At 43.7% G+C, this 25,971-nt stretch overlaps 1 protein-coding gene and 1 pseudogene across 2 annotated transcripts in view; one reads left to right on the top strand and one right to left on the bottom strand.

The window, feature by feature from the left end:
- SPL2 (E3 Ubiquitin ligase family protein) overlaps positions 1-25,971 on the top strand; it is a 72,665-nt gene that overhangs the window by 25,087 nt on the left and 21,607 nt on the right. For both annotated transcript variants that reach the window (XM_087676842.1, XM_087676841.1), the window contains exon 2: positions 7,781-7,885. In XM_087676842.1, coding sequence (XP_087532968.1) covers positions 7,781-7,885 — 105 coding nt within the window. The remainder of the gene's footprint in view (positions 1-7,780; positions 7,886-25,971) is intronic.
- LOC148037882 (uncharacterized) lies at positions 19,950-21,732 on the bottom strand (annotated as a pseudogene).

Consider the following 25,971-nt stretch of genomic DNA (forward strand, 5'->3'; position numbering starts at 1 on the left):
TTTTGGTTCCATCTGAGGAAGAGGAGTCACCCTTTGATTGGCTTGCCTTCGCATCTTGCGAGTTCTTACCACTGGTGGTTTTCCCTTCCGAAGAAGAGGCAACCAACCCGCTCTGCTCTGAATAAGGTTGTGATGAGGATTTCTTGTGGACTTGATTATGCAGCCTCGCTTAACGCAAGAATTGACACTCAAACTCGTAGAAGGTTAGCAATCGAGGTTGGGAGATGATGTGTGGAATGAAATTGAAGTATTTTTCGGGCAACTTATTCAAGAAGAATGATCGTCATCTGACTTTAGAGAGCTAGTATGGGCAAACTCGGCAAGTAACCGCCTATATTCAGCCAGCTTGACTTTCAGATCATCCCCTTCCTTAATAGAGAACTCTTGAAGCTCAAAGTTGAGATTGATGTGCGGAGTACGATTACGAGCCGCATAGCGGTCGAGAAGGTGACTCCAGCGCTCTGATGCGAGCAGGAAGTGCTGCAATTGAGAGTGAAACTCAGAAAGCAATCCTTGCATCAACTCAACATTGGCTGTGGCATTGCAGGCTCTCCATTGACGGATGTAATCAGGGTGAGCTAGTTGAGGGCTCGGCATAGACTCTTGACCAATGACGAGGTTCCAAAGACCCTGAGACTCAAGCACTTGTTGCATGAAATTAGACCAAGTGGTGAAATTTGACCCGTTAAAATGTGTCTCGTCTGTGAAGGCATTCTTGACCATTGCAACAGGAGTGATAGTGCTCGGAGATAGATAGGGTGAAAAAGTGGAGTGTGGGTAGGATGGGGGAGTGTACACTTGGGAATGGACCCCAGAGTGCCCATCATGCATGCGGATAGTGTGCAAGGTGGATCCATAGGTAGGGATGGGCTGCTAGGCATGGGCATGGTAGCCACATGAGGAACCCAAGGAGATGGGATGGGAATACGGGGAGGAGCAGATGGGAATCCCTGCATAGGTGTAACCCAAGGAGAGTATGAAGATGCATCATAAGCTGAGGATAGAAAGGGTGAAAAAGTGTAGTGTGGGTAGGATGGGGGAGTGGAGTACACTTGGGAATGGGCCTTAGAGTGCCCACCAGGTATGCGGATAGTATGCAAGGTGGATCCATAGGTAGGGTGATGCAGATGTGGAGTATAATCCAAGGTTTTGGAAAGATGATGAGAGGTGATCAAGGTGTGATATAGAAGGGGGTGGGATGGGAGGGAAGTGAGAAGTGTGTGTGATATGCTCAAATGAAACAGAAGCTGTAGATGTACTTGAATTCCGTCTGCTTCATGAGCCCCCTCTATTGAAGTTCATATACGCAAAGCCATTCGGATTCTATACCTCAAAAGAAGAAACAAGCCAGGGTTTTGATTCATGCAATGCAAAAGAATTGTACAAACTTGACATTGGACTTGGTTGAGATGATGAAGATGGATCGCCAGACGTTCCGAATGCCTTATGTCCTCCATGATCGGAGAGGTGGCCAGTCTCACCAACCGGTCCGAATGTGGTAGCAAAACTGGTAGGAGGGGTGTAAACGTCACCGTACTTGTTGTGATAGTACTCCTCAAAGTCCTCCTCTGTCATGTTAGTGAAATTTGGTGAAGGTGGAGTGTCGTCCTTCTCACCAAGTCCATAATGCCGTCTCAGGGCCTCCAATGATAGAGAAGCCTGATAAGACATCATAGGAATTGGAGAAGAAGGTGTTTGGAACATTGTGATTCGGTTACGAGTCGTATTGTGTGCCTTGCACAAAGACTAGCTCTCCACAATATGTGCAGGATACTCTTTGCAAGGCACCGGCTTTGATACCACGTGAAGAAAACTGCTAGGGTTTGCACTGAGGACACACAAAGTGTACGACCACGATAGAAACACAAAGAGACAGACACAGACATAGAGGGCAAAACTCAAACCCTAAATGCAAAACTCGAAACTCAAACCCTAAACACAAAACTCAAAACTCAAACACAGAAACTCAAACACAAACATAAGAAGGGAGAGAGAGAACACAACTCTGAAGTGAATGAATGCTGTAAATGAATGTAAGAGTGTATAGTGTGCTCAAGGGCAGAGCAATGTTGGAGTGTGACGTCCATCAGGGACGGATTCCAAGTTTGTGACTACCAATCAGAGTGTAGGAGTGCTGAGTAGTGAATGGCAGCAGGCTGGTCACCAAAACTCAGCTGTTTGGAGGCTGGAAATTGGTAAATGCAGCAGTGTACCACCGATCAGAGGCTGGAAACTGTGCACAGTTTGCTGTAAACAGCAGGCTGAAACAATGTTTGATGTAGTTGGCGATGACTGGATGATCAGATCGCAGCAAATGATGATGTTGCTAGCAATTGACGTTAGCATGGATGAAGGCGCTAGCAGCAGGAGCAAACATGGATGGAGTGGCAGCAGTCTTGAGGGTTGGATAGCGATGTGGGAGGAGGCTGATGGCTGAAATCTGCATGTGGAGTGAGAAACTTGCATAGACGGAATGAGGCTGAATGCGGGCAGCCTGTCTATTTATAGATGTGGGAGGGCATCCCAAAAATTAGGGTTTCCACTAAACTCTCTCGAATTGCTCCCCGTTTTAGGGTTTCCATTGAACTCTCCCAAACCGCTCCCTGTTTTAGGGTTTTACTCTAAAAGAGCATTTTTTAGTGTGTTTTGGGGCTGTTTAAGAGGTTAATCAGCAAGTAATGTATGTTTTAGCTCAACATCACGAACCCTGTCCTTTGCCTTTATTGCCTCATTTAAACACACTTTGTAAACCTCCTCAGTAGTAGAACCCTCTTCAGAATCACTAGAACTTGAGGTTTCAACAACTAAAGTTCCCTTGAGTGCCTCCCATTCTATAGTGGGAGATAATGCCCTTTCATCTAACGGGCGCTCAAGGTATGCATCTAGAATTATTCTCTTTAATCCACGCCCAAAAATTAGTCGACCAGTTGGGATATCCACTAAACAATCGGAATGTAATATCCACGGACGTCCAAGCAACAGTTGATAGCTTGGCCCCCAAGTAGAAAATTGGAAAATACGGAAGTCAAGGACGCACTCAATGTTAGCAATTGTCACATGTATTTGTGTTACCATTCCTTCCAATTATCTTAGGCTATCATCAGTCATTTTTAAAACTGTTGTGACATCCTTTTGGATTGGGAGACCTAGCCTCTCCAATAAATCCATACTCATAATGGCTCACCTTGTCTATCAAGATTCCATCGACATATGCTTGCACCCTAGGGCAGTGCTTCTCTACATGCTCCCACCATTCACTATTCAGCTTGTGGCAACAATGCAAATTTGAAGTGCAGGTCAGAATTTACTTAGTTAGACAATAGATTAGGCTTGCAAAGGTTAGGGCAAAGCACTAGGATTGATGCATGAACTGGGTTGAGGCTTAGCAAAGTAGATTGGATCAGTTTTGAACCGAGATCTACATGTATTATACATTGTTTGTAGTAGCCGATAGCAATGTGGGACCAGATTTGCACGTTTAATGTAACTTTTGTAGGTCAGTTGAGCTAAGAACAACATGTATTCTTATTGAAACCAGCCTTCCTTCTCGAAGAGAGTGGTGAAATCATGATCAAGCACTTGATTATAACAATTAATAAATCAACAAAGTTGAAATGCACACTTTACCATAATAATCTTGGATATTGGACACCTTGTTGGCTGTAAAACTAGTACCCCTTGCAACATTTCTTTAACTTGTGTTGCAATTGGATGGAGTACAAACTGAGATATCTTTATCTCCTCCGCTGATCAAAAGCCCCTTGTTGTCATAAATGATCAACAAGCCAATTAGGCAAATTCCCCCTTGATCTTCACCCAAGACTTGTACAAATTGGACCACAAATTGGCCAAATGCTGCCCCAAATCAAATGGCAGGGCTGGCATTTAGAATCCTTGGCAACTCCTTGAATTCTAGTTGCTGATTTTAGTGTACTATGCCTCCAATTTGTTGGCACAAGTCCCAAGGTGGTCGCTTAACCCTAATTTCTGCCCTAAATTAGGGTTTAGAGCAGAAATCTCATTGTTGTCCTCCAAATCTAGCTGAAAACACCTTCAAATGGCTTAGAAATGCTGAGATACTCAGAGGGTAGGTTAGAGAAGATGAGAGAATACTGAGAAGAGAAAAAAATCAGAGTTTCCATGTGGGGAATCCCTCAAAACTGCCTACTACCTTGACTGATCAGTATAAATGTTGTCGTCTACAATCTAGAGCCACAAAACCTGATGTTGCATGCACTAATGGTTGCCGCCTGTTGTCATTGATGCCATAAAAGCTGTTGCCTGATTCTTGAGGGCTCTTGGCAGTTGTCGCTTGTAGCAAATGGTCTCCAAAAGCTCTAAAAACTGATCAACAGCACCTCCCCCTCTCAATATCACCATACACACTGAATGAGTCTCTCTTAGCCCCCAAACAGCCTCCTCTCCCATCGCATGAGAATTTTAGCCAAGTGGCAGCCTTCTAATCCCATTTTTTAGCAATCTCTAGCCAATTGATTAATTTTTAGAATTAATTTATTTTGAAAATTAATTTCAGCCCTTCTGACCTTGCTAAAATTAGATGCGCCCATCCACAATTTAATTGGCTAGGCCATTTGCAACCCTAAGTGGTTCCTAGCCTTAATCGACCCTTGGACAGACACAAATCAATTAATTAGTGCGTAGTCCTCCCTAGTGTCACCACTGACACTTATTGGCCAATTAAGTGTCCTAGGGCCAAATTGACACCAATTGACATCCAAAATCCAGTTGGCATAACTTGTCACAACTTTTGCCTTTGATACCCATTGCTTCCTCGGGTTCCTTGACCTGTTAACATAAAATAACTGTCATGTGCATCGCATGTGTCTTATAACATTTCACATTTGATCATTTAATTAATCAAATGTTACTAGCAAGAGCAAAGCATCTCAAAAATTTTATGTCCTCGTGACACTTACACATTCCATTTGTTAGTGCAAATGGATAGATTTGTCATGGATTTGGTTAAGGTTGGTGAGAACAATAAGGAGATTGCGCTAGAGACAAGTTTGGGTTGATTCAAGAGCAAGGCACATGGGAATCACAGGCATCAAGAGAGTGCCGATTTATGATCAATAAGTGACTTGTGATTTGTGAAAGCTTCGAATGATGATAGAGATTATCGAAAGGGAACCAACCTTTGGGGCCTATGGTGTGTTGTCTATCGTGCAAGAGCATTCTAGCTCTTCTTTTTAGTGAGTAATTTATTTATTTGCTAATTTATTTCATGTGTATGCAAGCTGTTTTATGATCATTGCCCTTTAGATCATTTCTAGAGACTGCTTTCAATGTCCCTTGGTCTTGTTTGATCAGAGGCTATAACTTCCCATAATGCTCACATTTTAGAGAATTTTTGATTAGATTGTGCTTGTATATGTTTAGCTGATGTCCTAGATGATTTGAAGGATGTATTACTCGATGCATGGATTATAGGATACTTTGTTGATGAGTTTTTTCAGCTCGTCTTCTAGTTCGAGGGGATGCCTATTCATAGAACATTTCATCTTCACATGGTCTTCACATGATCTTATTGGAGAGTAGAAAACTTGATGATAGTTTTAGTGGAAGATACTTTAGTCTCATAGGGAGTCTTAGAGGGGCCATTGACATCTATCTCTAAAAGAGCTACCTACTTTTAAGCCCTTAAGTGAGCCTTCCTAGTTCCACATGGGGCTATCACATTTCTCAATAACCTCTTCATTTTCTTTTTCCATGTTTGAGATTCTTACTATATCTTTCTCAAAGATATCCAAGTTTAATATGATGGAGGATTCCAGTTCTAGTTTGAGTTTTTGCTAGATTGAAAGTTCAAGTGAAGATTCCAAGATCAAGATAGAGTTTCTTCAGTACGAGGTTGACATTGGACACACCCACCATACATTTTGAGAGCCATTTGGGGACTCATGTTCTTTTTCCCATTTTTCATATCTGGAGAGGGGGTCTTTTAGTTTTCTCTCATTAGTTTTTTGCAATTCCATTTTTCCTCTTGCCCCTTAGCATATTTGAGTTCTAATTTCGCTTCCCCAAATATTGTAACTTGTTGAGAGGAAGCTCCATTTTGATCACACTTTTTGGGTAAACACACAAATGGACCAAAAGTGCTAGAGCTTCATAATGTGCCCCATTGACTTAGTGATGGGTCTCACAAAACACACGAGGAGATGACATAAGCACATATTGCTGACACCTTTTTGACAAGGTTTTGGCTCATTTTGTCTCTTGAAATTGTCTTCTTTCTAGCCTTGACAAGGGAAGTGCTGCCACATTGCAGCTCATTCGTAATCTTTTCTATCTCGGATCAATTAAGGAAGTTCCTTCATGCTCTTTTAAGTAAAAGTTGATCATGATGCTACACTACTAGTCAGCCCTACATGCAGATATTCTTAAAGTTGTATGTGCTGCCTTAGACAGGCTGCACCATGTGTAGCATACCATCAACAAGAGTGAAATTAAATAACCCACTTGGAGTGCTGTATGGTTGTCTCATCCGTATCCATAAGCTCGAAAAATTAACAGTGACTGGTCTTTGTCTAGTCATCTGATGTAAAACATAGATGAATGATCAAGTAGGCCAAGGACATTGCCAGGCCTACACAAAGTATGAAGGAAGACAAGAAGACCACTATGGTGGAATTAGAGATTGAGAAGGATGCATTTGCTGCCTACCAGCTAGAGAAAATGAAGTAGATAACCATCTATCAGAGGCAAGTGAATGACCTAAAGAAGGAACTAGAAGCAAGGAAGAAAATGGAGGTGAAGAAGGAAGAAGAGAGTGCAAAGGAACTCCGATTGGAGAAGGTAGAGGAAGAAACGGGGCTAGAAATGGACTTCTCAAGCCTCATATAGGGGCAAAAGGACATGGAAGAGCAATTTTCACAACTAAAGAACCTTGGAGGAGGAGCTCACTGAGGAGGTAAAAAGGGTGAAGACACAGGCCCATGTGGAGTTCCATAAGGAGAGATGGCAAAAGGAATGAGTACTGCAGGAACTGCAAGAGGCTATGGCATGAATTGGCTAAAGCTTCAATAAAGTACTGTCCAAGGGAGCTCTAAAAGATTTGAGGCCATTAAGTTAATTGATAGGCCTAGTCTAGACTCTACTTAAAAACCCACTATGAATTTTCCAAGTCATTAGAAGATGCATCTCCCTTCTATTTGTAGTTGTTGGATGGAGTAACAAGGACAGATGTCAGAATCCCTCACTCTCACTAGATCAATGATCAGCTCGAGCTAGAGTCTCACCCTTGCCTGTCACAAGTGGCTTTGCTCCAGTGCTGTTCCTGCACGTTGTTATTTTGTCTGTCAGTCCATTGCTTCCTCCTGATCCAAGGTATCCTTCTGTCAGTCCATTGCTACCTTCAAGGCCTCACACGTGCACCAGCACCTCCAATAAAGGGATGATGCACTTAAGGACATTATTTTTTTTTCAGCCAATCTGAAAAGGAGAATTTTGAGTGGGCCTTTGTGTGACTTGTGTGATAGGTCAGGTTCAAATTAAATAAACTGTGTAATTGATGTGCAAGAATGTTCTGCAGTTTTCTTTGAAGCATGGCTCACTGACTTGGTGCTTATTGTTCAACATAAGGACTGAGATTTGACGAGGGCTTATGCAAATTGAACATTAGCTTTAGCCTTGCAAGTGTTGTTACTTAATTTTTTTTTTTGAAGTTTCTTTGTTATTTATACTAGATTGCTCATGATTTGGGGTTGAAAACTAAAATGCACCCTCCAACAAGTTGCATTTTGTGGTCTGGTTGTCCTAGTGCTTGTATAATGAATGGAGGGGCGTGTTCGGATGGAGTTCTGATTGGAGAGGTTTGCTTGGTTGGGGCTCAGTAAAAGAAGAGGTTATCTCATCAATCAGGAAGGTATTATTCATGATTTCTCTTCCCTTGTTAGTCATTGCTGCTTTATATATTATTGTCTCATGTCTTTCTTCTATTTGATTCCTATATTCACAGTACAAGATTGCTTTGTTATCAAACATGATGAATCACAACCAAATTGACAAAATCCATGAATTCACTTTGAGAACATTTGATTGTAAGCTTTTATTTGGGTTTCTGTTACTGAGAAGCAGTTTATGCATAAACTGAGTGCACTTGGGCTATCCTTGAAGCTGGTAGGATTTGGGGTCAAGCCTGCAACTTCTGCTCTGAAGGCTCACTGAAATATTGAGACAATCATCTAAAAACTTAAGTTTGACAGTCTTGGTAATAAGGGTTCTGTGAAAGAGTTTTAGCTTTTAGGCAAACAGAGGCTCTTCAAACTACCTATCCTATTTTCTTGTGAATTTGGTAGTCATTTACAAACTAAAGGTTGAGAGTTTCTTGTAACAAGGACTTTGAAAGAGTTCAAATATGCTCAGACTGAAGTGAGTGATGCGCTGCGGAGATGCAATGTCCGGCGATGAAATGTCAGGTAAAGAGCAAACACGTGAGCAACAGCAGCGAGTGAGAGCGAGAGATGCAAGATGTTCTTGGGTACAATTGGAGTGTATATCACTTTAGGTTTTTAGATAGATATATATGAAAGTACAAGTGTGCTAAGGGTGCGTTCACACCCGTGCACATATAAACGGCACGATGGCCCTTTATTCCCAACAACCTCCCACCTAAAGGCAATGTGCCTTAAGAGGAGAAAAGAATCAGCTAAGTCTAAGTATGTACAAAGCTGAAATACATATATCTATCCAACTCCCATCATCTGTCGGCAATGAGCAAACCGCTCTGCTGGAAGACCCTTCGTGAGAAGATCTGTAGGATTATCATCTGTATGCACTTTGACAAGCTCAATGCTCTTGCTGTCAAGTACATCTCTGATGAAGTGATACTTCACCTGTATGTGCTTCGTCTTTGTATGAAAGACGGGATTCCGTGCTAGCATGATAGCACTCTGACTATCACAATGAAGAACGGGTAACTCTGTAATGCCAAGATCTCCCACCAGACGTGAAAGCCATAAAGCCTCCTTGCATGCCTCAGTAGCAGCCACATACTCTGCCTCTGTAGTAGACAATGCAACACACTTCTGTAGCCTGGAGATCCAAGAGACTGCTCCTCCTGTGAAGGTAAACACATACCCAGAAGTGGACTTTCTACAGTCCGCATGACCAGCATAGTCTCCATCCGTAAAGCCAACGACAGATGCCTTCTGCTTTCCAAAGCAGATGCACAAATCACTTGTGCCTTTGAGGTATCTCATAATACCTTTCACTGCTTTCCAATGCTTTTTGCTAGGGTTTGCCATATATCTGCTAACCACTCCCACTGTAAAGGCAATGTCAGGACGTGTAGCAACCATAGCATACATCAAGCTGCCAACAGTTGAAGCATATGGAATCTTGGCCATTTCAGCCTTCTCATCATCAGATATAGGGCTGTCCTCTGCACTGAGTTTCACATATGGAGGCAATGGAACACCAATTGCTTTCCCCCCCTCCATATTGAAACGCTGCAAAACCTTAGAGACATACTCCTTTTGAGATAGAAAGAGTAATCCTTTGGACCTATCTCTGAGTATTCGCATGCCAAGAATGTGATTTGCATCACCAAGATCCTTCATGTCAAAGCTGCCATGAAGACTTTGCTTCAACGAATCCAAGGCATGAGTATCCCTGCCAGCAATCAGCATGTCATCAACATACAGAACCAAGATAATTAGGTTGCCATTTGCGGCCTTCTTGGTGTACAAGCAGTGATCCACTTGACTTCTTTGAAAACCTTGAGACTGCATAAATGTATCAAACTTATGATACCATTCTCTTGGTGCTTGCTTCAGCCCATACAAACTCCGTTTGAGCTTACATACCATCTTCTCTTTGCCTTTAGCCACAAACCCTTCAGGCTGCTGCATATATATGTCTTCATGCAGATCACCATGTAAAAATGCAGTCTTTACATCCATCTGTATGAGCTCCATATCTTCAGCTGCAACCAAGCCCAAAATGGTTCTCAATGTAGTCATTTTGACTATAGGAGAGAAGATCTCATCAAAATCAACTCCATGTTCCTGCTTGTACCCCTTAGCAACCAATCTGGCTTTGTACTTTGGCGAGGAACCAGAAGTGACCTTCATCTTATAAACCCATTTGCATGGAAGCGTTTTCTGCCCTTTAGGCAACTGCACCAAGTCCCAAGTGCCGTTTTTCTCAAGAGATTCCATCTCTGACAGCATGGCTTTATACCATTTCTTGCTGTCCTGTCTGTCCATTGCTTCCTTGAAGCATGACGGCTCACCACAGTCAGTGATCATGACATAATCAGCCACATTATTTGCACCAGGAACGAATCTGTCGGGCTGTCTAGTAGCCCTAGACGATCTCCTAACCCAATGATCATTGTTTGCTGGCTGTTCAGCCTGCATATTATCATTTACAGCTTGCTGTCCTGGCATTTCAGCCTGCAAATCAACATTAACAGCTTGCTGTCCTGGCTGTTCCTGCACATTTAGTGGCTCATCATTATGGGCAATGGCTGGCTGATCATTTCCAGCATCATTTTCTGCATTCGCAAGTTCATTTACAGCAGGTATTTGCTGCTGTACAGCGGGCACATTTTGCTGTCCAAAAGGTACTTCTTCCCGGAATACAACCCTACGAACCTCCTCAGTCTTTTCGGGCTGTTTATGCATGCGACCTTCCCGGAAGATAACACCATTGCTGCGCATTGTTTTCCTTTTCACGGGATCCCACAATCTATATCCCATTTCACCCTCGTCACCATATCCTAGGAATATGCATTTACAGGACTTTGGCTCAAGTTTGCTGCGGTCTTCCTTACGAATGTGCACAAAAGCCTCTCAGCCAAACACTCGTAAATGAGCATAAGAAGATGGCTTGCCCGACCACGCTTCCTGAGGGACTCCCCCCCCCAAAGACCTGTTTGGTGACCGATTGATCAAGTGAACGGCTGTCATAACAGCCTCTGCCCAAAAACCATGGGGTAATGCAGCATGAGACAGCATAGTACGGACTTTATCCTGTATAGTCTTGTTCATACGCTCTGCAACTCCATTCTGGGGTGGATTATGAGGGGCAGTGAGCTCCCTTTTTATCCCTTTGCTGTCACAAAATGCCTGAAAGGCCTTGGATACATATTCCCCACCATTGTCAGAGCGAAGACACTTAAGTGTCTTATCAGTCTGATTTTCAACCAATGCCAAGAAGTTTTTAAACTTGTCAAGTACTTCATCCTTGCTACGAATGGGGTAAACCCATACCTTCTGTGTAGCATCATCGACAAAGGTGACAAAGTACTTCTTCCCCCCCAAAGACAATCCTGGCATCTGACATACATCTGAATGTACTAACTCTAGAGGTGAAGATTTCAAAGAAAGCGATTTCTTATGAGATGTCTGCGTATGCTTACCATAGACACAATGATCACAATGCTCAAAATCAGCATAACGGAGACAAGGCAAGTAACCCAAACGAGAAAGAACTTTCATTCCTGTTTGACTCATGTGTCCTAACCGGCCATGCCACAAAGAAACACTTGGCTGCTCGGTTACTGCGACAACATGGTCACGCACACTAGATACATGAAGAGGATACAGAGTATCACTCTTTGCACCCCTGGCAATGACTCTAGATCCTGTACTGATCTTCCATTTTCCATCACCAAATGTGGTATGATAACCATCATCATCTAGCTGTCCAGTACTGATTAAGCTCTTCTTGAGCTCAGGTACATGACGAACATTCTGAAGAGTAAAGACAGAACCATGCTGAAACTGAAGCTGCACACTGCCAATGCCTGCAATATCACATGCTGAGTTGTCCCCGAGATGGACAACACCATGTCGACCGCCTGTATAATCGGAAAACCAATCTCTGTAAGGGGTGACATGAAAGGAGGCACCCGAATCTAAAATCCAGGTATGCATGTCATCAGCCGAATCGGCAACCAATTCATGGGCATCAAAACATGAAGACACGAAGAGTACATCGTTCCCACTGTCACTGCCCTGAGTGACTACATTCACCTCTTCGATCTTGACGCTGCTCTTCTTGGGCTGGCTCTCTTTCTTCTCTTCCTTGCTGTCCTCTGTCTTCTTGCCTTTCCCTTTCTCTTTCTTCCACTTGTAACAGTCACGTTTGAAGTGACCCTTCTTGCCACAGTGGTGGCATTCCACATTCTTGCCGCAAGACATGCTGCGACCCTTGCCATCAGATTTTCCCTTCTGCTGTGATCTGCCCCTGGTATGCAAGGCACTAGACGACTTACTTGATGCATTATTTTGCCTATTCATCTCTTCCATAAGCAAAGAGCTTTCCACGTCAGAATACATAAGCATAGCATTCGAGTTACTCAAGGCAGTCCTGAATGTATCCCAACTCTCTGGTAGAGTGCAAAGCAGAAAGGTAGCTTTAAACTCGTCATCAATGACAAACTTCAAAGCAACCAGTTGGTTGAAAATTGAGTTGAATTCACTCAGATGATTTGACATAGCAGTTCCTTCTTTCATCCGCAAATCCATAAGCTTTTTTAGCCAATACACCTTACTAGCTGCACTCTTCTGAGCATACAATTCCTCCAGTCTAGTCCAAATGGCATAGGCAGTGTCCAAACCCTCTATGTTAAACAGCAGAGCATCAGAGACAGATAGCTCAATGGTCAAGCGTGCAAGCTCGTTCAACTCATCCCAGTCATCTTGTTCCACATCTGCGGGCTTTACCCCTTTGGCCTTGATCGGCTTAGCGTGCTTCTTCTGCAACAGGATATTGTAGCATTGCTTTTGCCACACTGCAAAATTATGTGCACCCTCAAGTTTCTTGATGTGCATAAGATGGCTGCTATTGCTGCTGCCAGCCATGATTTTCAGTCCAAAATATGACCACAAATTCAGCAAATGCAGGCCCAAACTGTCAAACAAGTGACCAAGGTACAAACAAGTACCAACCAGCAATAAGTACCAGTTAAAAGCAGAAATTTCAGATCTGCAAATCAATTTTCAGAAGCACCAAATGTTGTGCTACAGCACTCCACAACTGATGACAGCTGTTCCAAGGACAAATACATCACATTACATGAGAAGTCCCAAATTTTAGCTGCAATTTCTGCTGTACATGCACCCACGGGCATAAAATTTGACCCGCACGGTCAAAAGCCCCAAAGTTTTGTGCTCAAAACATCAACCATACATCTGCACTGTCTCTGACATGCATAGAATAGACCAATTTTGCCAAAATGAAGCAATTTCAGCAAAACCCCCAAATTTTTCAAGTGTCGGGCGTCCAAATTGCATGAAATTAAACCCGCATGTACATAAAATGACCAATTTGCGCACAAATTTTGTTCAAACAGCAAAAGCCCCAAATTGCACGGGGTCCAATGTGCATCAATGTCAAGAAATTGGGTTAATTTCAGCCCAATTTTAACATGTACATGAAAAGCCCCAAATTTCGGAGGCAAAATGTCACAAATTCCTGCAATTTCTGAGACAGAATCTCACTGTGTGTCTTGCTCGTGTCAAATCCGGACAAATCCCCAAATTTGTGGCTCAAATCTGCCCAAAACACAGAACTGTGCTTACACGCGCGAACTCCCGTCAGTGGGCAAAGGGGGCAGCTTCCAGTAAACCTTTGAAAATTAAAAAATTTTGCAAGAGAAATTTGACGAAAACTGTCCCGTAACGTGACGACTGCTGCGTTTTGACCTGCCGCCAGCTGCACGTGGCCTGGAAAGTCACGAACTGACCTGGCGTGACCTGCGTGACCAGGGCCTGTGCAAAACACGTCACTTCTGACCTGCGCCTGACCTGCACGCTGCCTGGAACTGCACGCCTGACTGCACACTGTCCAAGAACAGTGACGAGCTGACCAGAAAATGACTGACTGACCTGCGCGCAACCTGGGAAATGTCGCCTGGCTGAAAAAGGTGACCTGTGGACTGCGAGATAAGACACACACATCTGAACATCTGGGGGGGGGGAGGCGCCTCTCCTCCAAATATTAGCTGATAGAGACACATGCTCAAAAATCTAGACACCTCTCCTCCAAATATTAGCCAATAGAGCGGGCAAGAGCTATGCTGGCACTTTCCTGTGTGCAGATAGGAGAGCTCACAAGCCGAAGAACAGTGGAGCTTGATCGCATTTGGACCCTCCTCCCCAGTGATCCTACCAAGGAGGATGACCGACTGAGTATTTGAGTGGGCAAGAGCTTGGACTTACATAAACAGACGTGTCCAACCAAGTGATGCACCTAGTGAGGCTTGAACCCTCAACCTTACAATTATGAGCCCAAGTGCTATCTGCTAAGCGATCACTTTTGGGATAGGCTTGAAGCTGCTGCAATTGGTGCGAAACCGATGGTTGCAGTTGTGAATGCAGGCCCGTTACCTACCCTGCAACTTGCATACGAGGTGCTCTACGTAGAGTGTATAATTAACTAACACTGTGGTAGTCTTAATTATGGATAATTAATAGTCTTGGTAATCTCAAATCTAATGAACAGACTCAATCAAGAATTCAAGATTTACTTGAATTTTTGATAAATATAATAATCATGAGTTAATTAATTATAAAATAAATTGAAATGCTGTTAAAGCTTTCTGGCAGATTTTGAGAGGACAAGTTAGGCTTACCTTTTGGGATGCATGCAACACAATGTAAGTTGGGCTTATTTCAACACTGACTGAAAATTCAGAAGCTTTAGCCTGATTGGGTGGTCAAGGTCAACGTGTTCAGGAGAAGATGTTTCTTAAGTGGGTGTGAAGAAAATTGTGGAGTAGTTGCTAGGGTTTGCATAAAGGAGATGTGCAAAACTCAAACCCTAAATGCAAAACATAAAACTTAAAACTCACAATGCAAAAACACAAATACAAATAGAGAGAGGAGGAGAACTTTGAAGTGAATGAATCAATGCAACAAATGAATGTAAGAGTGTATAGAATGCTCAAGGATAGAGTAACAGAGTGTCGGAGTGTTATGTCCACCGGAGATGGATCCTGAGTGCTGTAACCACTAGTTGGAGATGTGAGAATGCTGAATAAGGAAGAGCAGCAGCTTGGTCACTAGAACACAATAGTTGGAGGCTGAATTTGGTAAACGCATCAATGTACTACCAAAGAAGGTTGAAAACTGTTTCACCTGAGGCAGAGAATTGTCAAGTGACAATAGGACAGGTGTGTGCTGATGTAGGTGGCTCGTTGGACACAAGAACGTAGGTACTGCAGCAATTGCTTGGCGGGAGAGATGGCAACAGCTTGTTGCCTGGCATCGGATGTTGAAAACACAAGCTGATTAGGTGCTATGATGATGCGACAGATGGAGGCCTCTAGATAGTAGAGCGATGGCTGGAAATAGGCTCGTTAGGGCTGGATGGTGATGGGCTGCAGTCAGTGATGGTTGGATAGAGAATGGTAGGTAGCTGATGGTTGAAATGTGCACGGTAGAGTGAGAAACCTGCACAAAAGGATGAAGATTAAATGGGGGTAGCTTGTCTATTTATAGATGTGGATGGACCCCTCCCAAATTAGGGTTTCACTGAAACTCTCTCAAATTGCGCACTGTTTTTGCGTTTTTCATTAAATAAGTATGTTTTGGGGTTGTTTAAGAGGCTAATCAGCATCATGTAATGCATTTTTTAGCTCAACAATGGACACTATCAACATGTTGTGAATGTTGTGGCCACCTCCAAGCATGGAGGTCCTCTTTTGGTGTAGAAACAAGCTAGAACTGCATTTGCCATCCATAGACAATGGTAAAGCTATTTTGCAAAATTTTGCAACCCACAAGCGAAGGTAAAGCTGCTATGTGACCTTTTGTGTTATGTACAAGGTCCTATATTCTTGACCAAGGTGAAGTGTATACACAAGGTTTTGTCTTTTGTATAAGAGCCCATATCGCAATCCAACATTGCAACTACACCTACTATTTCTTCATCATGCTTTGAAAAGGCTTTTATCCTCAATCCCTAGCTTTGGGTGACATGCATGGAGGCAACTATTCTTTGTCAAGAGTTTGCTTTTTGCCGAAGGCAGAGACAACATGGGCCTTGGTTTGCTTAGCCAAGAGTCGATTTCTTGACTTTGTCCTTGAGTATATTGTTGAGGACAACAATCATGCACAAAGGGAAAATTGTTACATTCTTGGACATCTTGGATATGCACTTGTAGCATTGCCCACAAATCCTCAACTGAGCGTGGATGTGCCTTGTTACATCTTTGGACATTGAGAATGGATGCTTGCAGCACTATGTACTCATTGCTGACCACTAGATCACTAGGTGTGAATGTGCTAAGGATAAAAGCAATCATCAATGTTCCTTGCATTGTAGAGTGTCGATTGGGAATTGCATTTAGCAAAGTGCATAGCATTACTACAAGCAAACTCAATATGTGGTTCTTGTAAGATAACGATCCCAATTGGATTGGTAATGAGAGATGTTGGATGCATGTTTTTCAAAGCTTGATTATTTGTATGGTTTATCTTTTGATTTCTTTAGTTTCGAGATAGCATGGAGGAGCAACACTCCGAGTGTAGAAGTTCATTCACAAAAAATGGTGAGAAGGATGACAATCACTAAATATTTCACCCGGAAAAAAACCTTATATATAGGTAGGTCTTCAGTTTTTGAAAGTCCGTGCCTATTTTTGGTGTGCAAACTACTTTCTTTGTATCAATCTCTTGAGAGAGCTAATTTGTGGCTTTACAGGGTTTGACTTGTAAGGGATATGAGATCCCAACATCAAGGCAAATGGCTATAAGGGGCACTGCTAATGCAAAATGGCAAGGGGCAATCTTACTATAAAATGTATGGATATATAGGAATTTGTAAGGGGTAGGGTTGTCATGTCCGATGATGTCCGGTTAGTACCGTCCGATACTAGGACGGTACTAATTGGACTATCAAATCTTGGACCTATGTATGATGAAAAAAATTTACATTCAATTTAAAGGCTATACTTAACGTTTGGACTTAAAACATAAATTTAGAGACTTTACTCAAAAGTAGGTGCAAAAGAGAGTGTGGGAAGCTCAAGAGTCAAGTGAGTAGATACTAGAAAGGATGAATGAGATGGGAGAGAGGGAGAGGTTTTTATAGAGGGAGAGTGTTTTAGGGTTTAGAGTTGAGAGAGAGAGAGAGAGAGAGAGAGAGAGAGAGAGAGAGAGAGAGAGAGAGAGAGAAATGATATATTAACGTCTACAAAAGGCCAAAATGACCTATGAGACCATGAGTTACAATCATGTGTATGATGGTACAACTGTTTGGGCAAAATATGTATGTAGCACAAAGCAAAATAAGAAAGGAAACAAACTATAGCTATGTGTTAAACATAGAGCTCTATCTAGTAACACTGACCTCCAAATGGTACAGTCTCATATGGGTATGGAGGACCTAGCTCTAGCCCAAGCAATAATCCCCTGTATCCGCCTATGAAGGTGTCGCCGGTGTCTGTGCCAAGGCCTAGGACGTTTGGATTGGCTAAGCTGAACGGCTCGATCAATCAGTACTCCTTGTTTGCGTGTGGACTGTGGTGGTGAGAGAGGCTCTCGTGTGGACTGTGGCTGTAACTGTATTGAAGTCTTCTGAGTCTCCTTTGCAAAGAAGTGTGTGAGCTGCCTTTGTGAAGGGCCTCGATGTCCTAGGGCAGCTGTACTCCTGAGGCGCATGTCACGAAGCTGTCGTATCTCAAGAAGATAGAGGCCAAGGCATCGCTGATTGGTAAAATCCATGACTCTAGATAGTGGTCCAAATCCGTCTCTAAAGAGATAGTGGAAACGACCATGGACCTCATAATATGCTGGGCAGCGGCAAATATAATGCTCCTTTATCTCTGGCTCTAATTGGCATATTTGGCATATGCGCTCATCTGGTGGGATGGATTTATATTTGCCAGTCTCAATCTCTAGCTGATGTGAGGAGGTGCGCAACTAGCCAATAGTACATTTGATCCCATGGGAAAGGTGGGTGTCCATGTATCTCGGGCGAACAATAAATCCATCATCTATAGTACGAAGGAAATGCACACGGTAGAAAGCCATCTTTGTCCCTAGCTCTTGCCCTGGCATCAACCATGCCCGCGTGATTTCCAATTGGGTAAGATCCATCTTGATGATCTTGCGGATCTCTAACCTGCTCAGATCAAGAGATGGTGCATCAAGGGAGTACTGGAAGGGGGGTAACTTGTCTATGCTAAAGCCATGCAGCTCAAACCAGGCCGACATCTGTGCATACCAACATGAAGTATCACCCTCTCTGGCAAGCTGCCTGGAGGACTCAAGGGCCAACCGTGCATATCTGTGTCTGGATAAGTCCCATAGGCTATGTATGTATGTGACCGATCAGGTGAGGGCCTCTATCACAATCGATGTAGCTGCTAGCTCGGCTTTGATGATCTCATATAGCACTGAGGCCTTATATCTGATCATCCTGGATATCATGGACACTAGGGGCTTCTCCATCGACCTCCATCTGTCATAAGTGCGCCCTGATCTGCTACAGTGATCAAGACTAGGCCCCCATATCTGTACTCCATAAAGTAGTGTGGATGTGACTAGTGTATTGAAGAGCCATAGCTTGGTATGGGGTTCTTGGAATTGCACTTGTGAGCACATCCTCTCCAAACCACCTAGTGCTGTGTATTGCGAGTCAGTCTAGTGTTTGTTGCCTCTCGCATAGAAAAGGTGGGCCTTGTGAATAAGACTCCTAGGATGTATACGAATCCACATACTCCAGCTCCTCAGATCCATATGTGAATTTTGGGTGTTGATCTCCTGACCCACTGTGGTGTAGTATTAAATACCATCACCTTGGTTTTACTAAGGTTCACTGAAAGCCCATTGTTCAAAGGATAGGAGTGTAGTGCATCCAAGTGTCTCTGTAGATCCTTTGGAGAGTCAGCTATCAATACAATGTCATCTGTATACAGTAGGAGAGGTATCCAAGTGTCAGCTTGTGGAGCTCTTCTATCTCCTTCATGTGAAATGTAGTTAGCAATCCTATCAATGTACATGCCAAATAATGTTGGAGAGAGGGGGCATCCCTGCTTCACCCCAATGGTGGAGTTAATAGGTGCCGAAAGGTACTCAGGTGTCCGGAATCTGCCCACAACTCTCTCATACAGTGCCAAAATACCCCAACTGAGCTCTTTCAGTACTCCCATGGTATGCAATCTATTTATTAGCTTGTCTCTCGGTATTGTGTCAAAGGCTTTACGGAAGTCCACAAAGCAGCAGTAGGTCCGTCGGCCATGGGCCCACCTCAATGATCGCTTTGAGTGCGAGGATGTGATCCAATGTGGAGAGGCCTCTCCTAAAGCCAGCTTGTCCCTGGGCTCTAAGACTCCACATCTTTGCTCACCTGCTTAACTCATCCTCAAGGATGGAAGCGTATGACTTAGTCAATGTATGCCCAACCATGATAGTCCGATAGTTATTGGGTAGAGTAGGGTCCCGTGACTTGAGGATAGGCACAATAGTGTTCGTGCTCCAGCTTTCTGGTAGGCCTTCACACATGTGGATCAAGTGCTCGGCTACTAATCCATCGTTATCTTGTGCCTTTCCTCTGCTAAGTCTGTTAATGGCCTCTCGGACCCTAATTTTTGTAAAGAAAGTGGTGGTCTCTGGACAAGGCTCAAGTGGGTCAGGAAGAGGTGGCTGACCCTCCACAGTATAAAGACTAGCTGCATACTCCTTCCATACAGCAGTGGACGTAATAGGTGTGGTCGGGCAATGCTCTCTAAAAAGCCTCCAAGCCTCTCTAGAGTCATGGCTCAAGAATAACTAATATAGGTCTTGCTCTAGCTGGGCCAAGAATGTTCTCTTCTTCCACTGTGTGAGGCATCTAAAGAGTATTTGTGCGTGTCTGTGGGTAGTGGACCCCAGTGCTATCTCTCTTTGTAGTCGTGCTCTGGTCTCATGGCACTCATCATCATACTAGTTGTTTCGATGTGTCACCCCGGTGGAGGCTCTCTGTGTGGGTCATTAGTGTGGGAAGGCTACACCTGTAGCGATGTGTAGGGCCTCACTGAACTGTTGAGTCAGCTCCTGTAATGGAATGTCGGGGTTTGCATTATGTAACAATCTAAGGATCTCTGTCTCATAGGTATCCTCTGTCTCTCTGGAGAAGAGATATCTCAGGTGCCGGTGAGCTGCATGATGGGTTTGCGTGTCAGTGCATTGGAGGTCGATGGTGAATGATAGGTAGGCATGATCCACTGCAACTCCGAGAAGACGTGGGGATACTGAGAGGTCCTAGATGTGAGATATCAGCATCGGTGGGGCAAGAACATAGTCTACTATGCTGGCGCCATGTCAGTGAGAATAACATGTGAAGGCGCTGGATAGGGGGTATCTAGCCAAGCCATTAAGAATGGCCAACTTGTGTGCTGTGCCCATCTCCACAAGGTATCTCCCATATTCGGCGACTTCCCCCATATCCTGAGATGTCCTCTCCAGCTGTAGCTCTGACACATCCTGCTCTTGTAGCATCTCCTCAGATGCATCAAAGAAAGACACCTGATGGGAGGCTGTCCTAGCATTAAAGTCTCCTAGTAAGATAACCTCTCCCTCCTTCGAGAACTCCCAAATATCCTCATCCAAAGCCACATATGGTGATTACCCCTTGGATGGGGCATATCGGGATGTCATAGGGGGAAAATAGCATATGGCAACATACAAAGTGCGTTCCTCACCACGCACTCTCACCCACATGTATCTGGCATGCTCATCTCTGCAGACTACCTGGATCATCTGCTGTAGCTCCTCCCTGAATAACACTGCCACTCCTCCCGACCCGCGATTACTGTGGTTTGTGCGTCTCCTTCCTACAAGCTGACTCCCACCTATAGCCTGTCACCCGTGGAAGTGTAGTATGTGGTCCTTGATGTGTCTCTAAGTAGAACACTATATCTCTCCCTCTGAATGTCTCCTCAAAAGCTCCCACATCCAATCGGAGGGCTCCGTTACAGTTCCAAACTGCCATTGCAAGGTTGGTCCCATAGGTCCCATAGGTCCCATAGGTCTCACGCCGTCCTTTGTGGCGCCTCTCCATGACTACCACTCTTCCTCCTTTGTAGAAGGCGAGTGTGCCCTCCTCCCTGGCTGCCTTAATTTTTGGCATGCACTCCCTCATGTGGGCTAGTTGGGTTGGTGTGAGATTGTCACCCAAAAACACACCGGTCCCCTTCAATGTACGGCGTTGAGCTAGGAAGTCTCTCCTAGCCTCCATGGTGGGGAAGCGGAGAATGAGTGCACGCTCTTTTGAGCTCTCCCTTTCTGTGCTTTTCTTGCCCACTCTCCAAGCGGAGACATGCGTGTCTTTCTTGATATTTATTAACGTGTATAGCACTTTGGTGTCCTCATCCACTTTTTCATGCATCTTCAGCCCCGTCACCCGAACATGGAGTGCTCTCATTTTCCTTTTTTGTTCCTTCTCCAATGTGTCATTGATTATGGTTGTTGTAGGTGCATGTGCTAGGTGTTTCCCCTTCTTTGCAATTTGAATCCATTGCTCCACCTCCTCTACTTGCTGTTGGGTTTTCTTGAGCATCTCTGCCCAAGAAACAGCCTCCTTCGTCGTCGTCTCCTCCTTTTTTTGGAGTTGTACTTCCTCTTTGATGTGGGTGAGCTCCTCGGTCATGCTAGATTGAATATCTCCTTCCTCTAGCTTGGGGCTGAACTAAATGTCAATCAGTAGTTGCCTAAGTGATTGAATCTCCCCATCTTGGGCTTTTATCTTTAATTTCAGCTTTTTGATCTTATCATTCAGCTGCCTGTTCACTATGCTCAATCCATTGTCATACTCCTTCTTGACTTTGTTGATGGCATTGGTAATCATCTGCTCTACTTGGACCTTCTCCATTTTGGGGGCGAACTCCGTCTTGTTGTGTCGGGCACAAGTTGATTATGACATATTGCTCCACCGGTGTGAACACAATTGAGGGCCTTCGAATATAATTCCAGTGCCCTTCCTGTTAGGCCCTTCCTGGAGTGGTGTGATTTCCGCCCTTTTCCAGGCTAGAGCTAGAGGTGTGGGCGGCCGGGAGCTGGAGCTGGAGCTGGAGCTGGAGGCGTGGGGGGGAGGTGGGAGGCATGGGTGGTCGGGAGCTGGAGCTGGAGCTATTTATGTCAAGGTTGGGAGCTAGAGCTGGAGGCAAAGGCATGGGTGGTCAACATCAGGAGCTGGTGGGACGCTTGTACTGATCATGTGCAGGAACTGGCCGAGGTAGAGGCGGAGCCAGAGTAGAGCGGGCAGGTCAGATCAGAAGGCCGAGGGCGGGGCGCTGTGGCCTGGGCGATGTCCAGTAGTGCTTGTTGATCACATCCAGTAACAATGTCGATAGCTGGACAAGGGTGGGGCGCTGTGGCCTGGGCGATGTCCAGCAGTGCCTGTCGATCACATCCAGTAATAACGTCGATAGCTGGACGCGAGAGAGAGAGAGAGAGAGAGAGAGAGAGAGAGAGAGAGAGAGAGAGAGAGAGAGAGGGAGGGAGGGAGGGAGGGAGGGAGGGAGGGAGGGAGGGCGGGAAAGAGACTTTGTATTAAAGAGAGAAGAGAAGAGAGCTGTTGGAGGAGACTAGGTGGTAGAGAAGAGAGAGCCGTTGGAGAAAATGGAAGGAAAAAGTGCAAAAAGCGGTCACCAAATAGTTATTTTGACCTCAGATGGGATGTAGTTGATTGATGTAGTGAAGCCATCGGATGCCTTTGGACAGGACCTGTCCGTGTTAGACTGGACAGGATGGATCGGATATGTTGACCCGTCCATTGGACGAGAAGAGAGCTGTTGGAGGAGACTAGGTGGTAGAGAAGAGAGAGCCGTTGGAGAAAATGGAAGGAAAAAGTGCAAAAAGCGGTCACCAAATAGTTATTTTGACCTCAGATGGGATGTAGTTGATTGATGTAGTGAAGCCATCGGATGCCTTTGGACAGGACCTGTCCGTGTTAGACTGGACAGGATGGATCGGATATGTTGACCCGTCCATTGGACGTGGACAACCTTGGTAAGGGGTATGAGGCCCCAACATCTTTATGTTGTTTGACTTTGTTAAGTTGACATTATGTGTGTTTGTAAACATATTTTTCCATAGAGGATTTTATCTTCTTATATGGACACGAGGCGGTCTTCATAGTTGTTAGGTGCAATATGGTACGGTACGATAAGATATGATACTAAATGGTGCCTAAAGATTTTATAAGGTGTGGTACAATATTAGTACGAAAAAAGAAACTTGATATTTAAAAAACTACAAATGATAGAATATATGCTTGAAGTCAAAAGAGCAATTTCATTAGAGTATATAAGACAAATACATGAGCTTAAAAGCCAAAATCTCTCTGGAATATGCTAACAGCCACATGTGCAACATGTGCTACAAGTTCCAACTTACATAGATAGAAGTTAATACAAAAAAGAGGCCTAGAGTGAGATATCACTGTCATTATCAACAACAACAACATCATCATCATTTGCATTAGAGTGCTCATCAAGAGTGTTTGAAGATGAATCCTCACAGGCAGATTGTAAAACACTCATGTGATCATTCTTATTGATGAGGTAATCATCATCAAATGATGGCTCCCTAGGCAATGGTTCTCTAGGCAATGGTTCTCTAGGCAAGGAAATGTTATCATGAGATATGGGATTGGAACCACTAGAGCCTCACCTCACATATGTTTGCAAACCACTTGGACCACTCCTTGTTGACATTGAAGGGCGGTGAATGATAAAGTCCCTACAACCACTTGCCCAAACTCCTCACCCACGAGCATTTTGACTGTGAGTGTTAGCTGCCATTAGCTCTCTATTGAGTTCCACAAAGATATACTCCTCATCATCAACCTCTTGATGCACACTCACAAGAGTGTTTGTTGCCCATCAACTTGAAGGTATTCACATTCATCTATATATAAAGGTAAAATCTGTAAATTGTAAAGCTTATAGTTGAAAACAACAAATTGAATTGAAATATATATTTTTAGGACTTATGGTTTAGTGTTTACATGCTTGGGACTACCCATATTAAGCATCGATTGCATCATGCACTAGTTAGTGCAGCAATAAACTAGCCACTCTAATTATCATGTGCTAAGTCGATTGTGAATATTTATGTATATGAGAGAATAAACACTTGCAGAGCAATCTTGGTTGAGAACTCTCATGGCTAAGGGTTGGAGTCTCTCTAGTGCAGAGCCAAAATTCTACCTTCAAAAGATAGACTTTACAAGTGAATCTATCCTCAAAAAAGTGGGAGAAGAAAATTCCACGTGCCCTCTTGAGTCTCTGATTTATATAGCACCCAAGCTCCTCCAACATTGCATTGTGGTCATCTATGGGTACCAAATGAGTCAAGTATGCAAGCTGATGTGATTGGAGTTTTGTGTTATCCAAGATGGTGGGTGACTTGTAGGTTGGATGCACCAAAGATGCAAAACCATGGATGGGATTACGTATTCATTTCCATCTCTTCTGTGTTATATCTATGAGCATAGCAACAAAGAAATACGATTCTTCGAGTTCGAAACTTACCTCCCCCCCCCCCCCGGGTGACAAAAACTGTTGGGCAATGTTGAACATCATGATGATGATGAGTAATGACTTGTGAGGGCTTAAAGTTTTGAATGAGAGTTTGAAAGACTTAGTTTTTTTGAGATTTTGTTTAGTTATTAGACTCTATCTAGTATTTGTTCTCGTCTTGAGAGTTTATTATTATACGACTTTAGTCTCATTATATGAGTTATTTATGATATAGTATGATTCATTATGGATTTTGAGATTTTATCCGTTTGTTTTGGAATGAGAATCATGATGTTGCAACTTGACTTAGTCCATATTCTACATGGGCTATTTATGTCACGAGGACGTGAAAATTTGATGCTTTGCTTATATTTAATTGACATTTGATTAAAGGATTAATCAAATGTGCAATTAAAAGATGCACATGTGTTGCACATGTGAGGTGCAAGCTACTTTTTCACAGTTGAAGGCCGAAGGACCCAGTGAAAAAGATGGGTGTCAAAGGCAAAAGTTGTGACAAGTTACACTTGTTAGATTCTAGGTGAATTTTGGTGTCAATTTGCCCCTAGGACCATTAATTGGCCATTAAGTGTCAGTGGTGACACTAGGGACTAGGCATTAATTAATGGATTAATGCTTGTCCAAGGGTCAATTAATGCATGGGACCACTTTGGGTTGCAGATGGCCTAGCCAATTAATTTTTGGATGGGCAAGGTCAAATTTTTGGGCATGGATTAAGGGCTGAATTAATTTTCAGAATTAATTAATTCTGAAAATTAATTAAATGATTGGAAATTGCTGAAAATGGATTAAGAAAGCTGCCACTTGGCAAAACTTTCCCATGCAAGTGGGGGAAAGGCTAAATAGGGCTGAAGGGAGAGGGAAATCTCGTTTTTTCATTTTGGAGCTGTTGGAAAGAGGCGTTGGACTGTTGTTGCCAGCTCTTGGGGCCAATTCCCAGCCATTGGAGACCATTTTGGTGATGGAGATTGCATATTCTTGACCTTGGGAAGCTGGTAATTGCTGCTGATACACTTTCTCCTGAAGATCACAGTCTCTGATGCTCCTATTGTTGTTGGTGCATCCGTTTGGGGCTGGTACAGCAGGGCAGCAGCTGATTTTGTTCAGTTATTCGCGACAAATCTCAGAATTTTCTCTCTCTACAGCATTCTCTCATCTCCTTCAGCCTATGCTCAGCCATTCTCAGCAATTCTTAGCCATTTGGAGGAGATTTCAGGCATTTTTGGTGGGCTGATTTGTAATTTCTGTAGTAATGCTGAAATTAGGGTTTAGCAGCCACCTTGGGATCCGTGCTAGAGATTGAAGGTTCAAGGGACTGAAATCAACAGCTGATAATTGAAGATTATCAAGGGATTTCAGGGGCCAGCCCATCCCAAATTGATTTGGGGCAGCATTTGGCCAGCCAAGGGTCAAATTGGAGAAGAAGTCCTTGGTGAATCAAGGGGCAAATGACCCAAAAGGCTTGCTGG

The sequence above is a fragment of the Lygodium microphyllum genome, chromosome 4 (genome assembly GCF_053477565.2).
Source record: "Lygodium microphyllum isolate KBCC chromosome 4, Lygodium_microphyllum_v1.1.10, whole genome shotgun sequence".
Taxonomy (NCBI): Eukaryota; Viridiplantae; Streptophyta; class Polypodiopsida; order Schizaeales; family Lygodiaceae; genus Lygodium; species Lygodium microphyllum.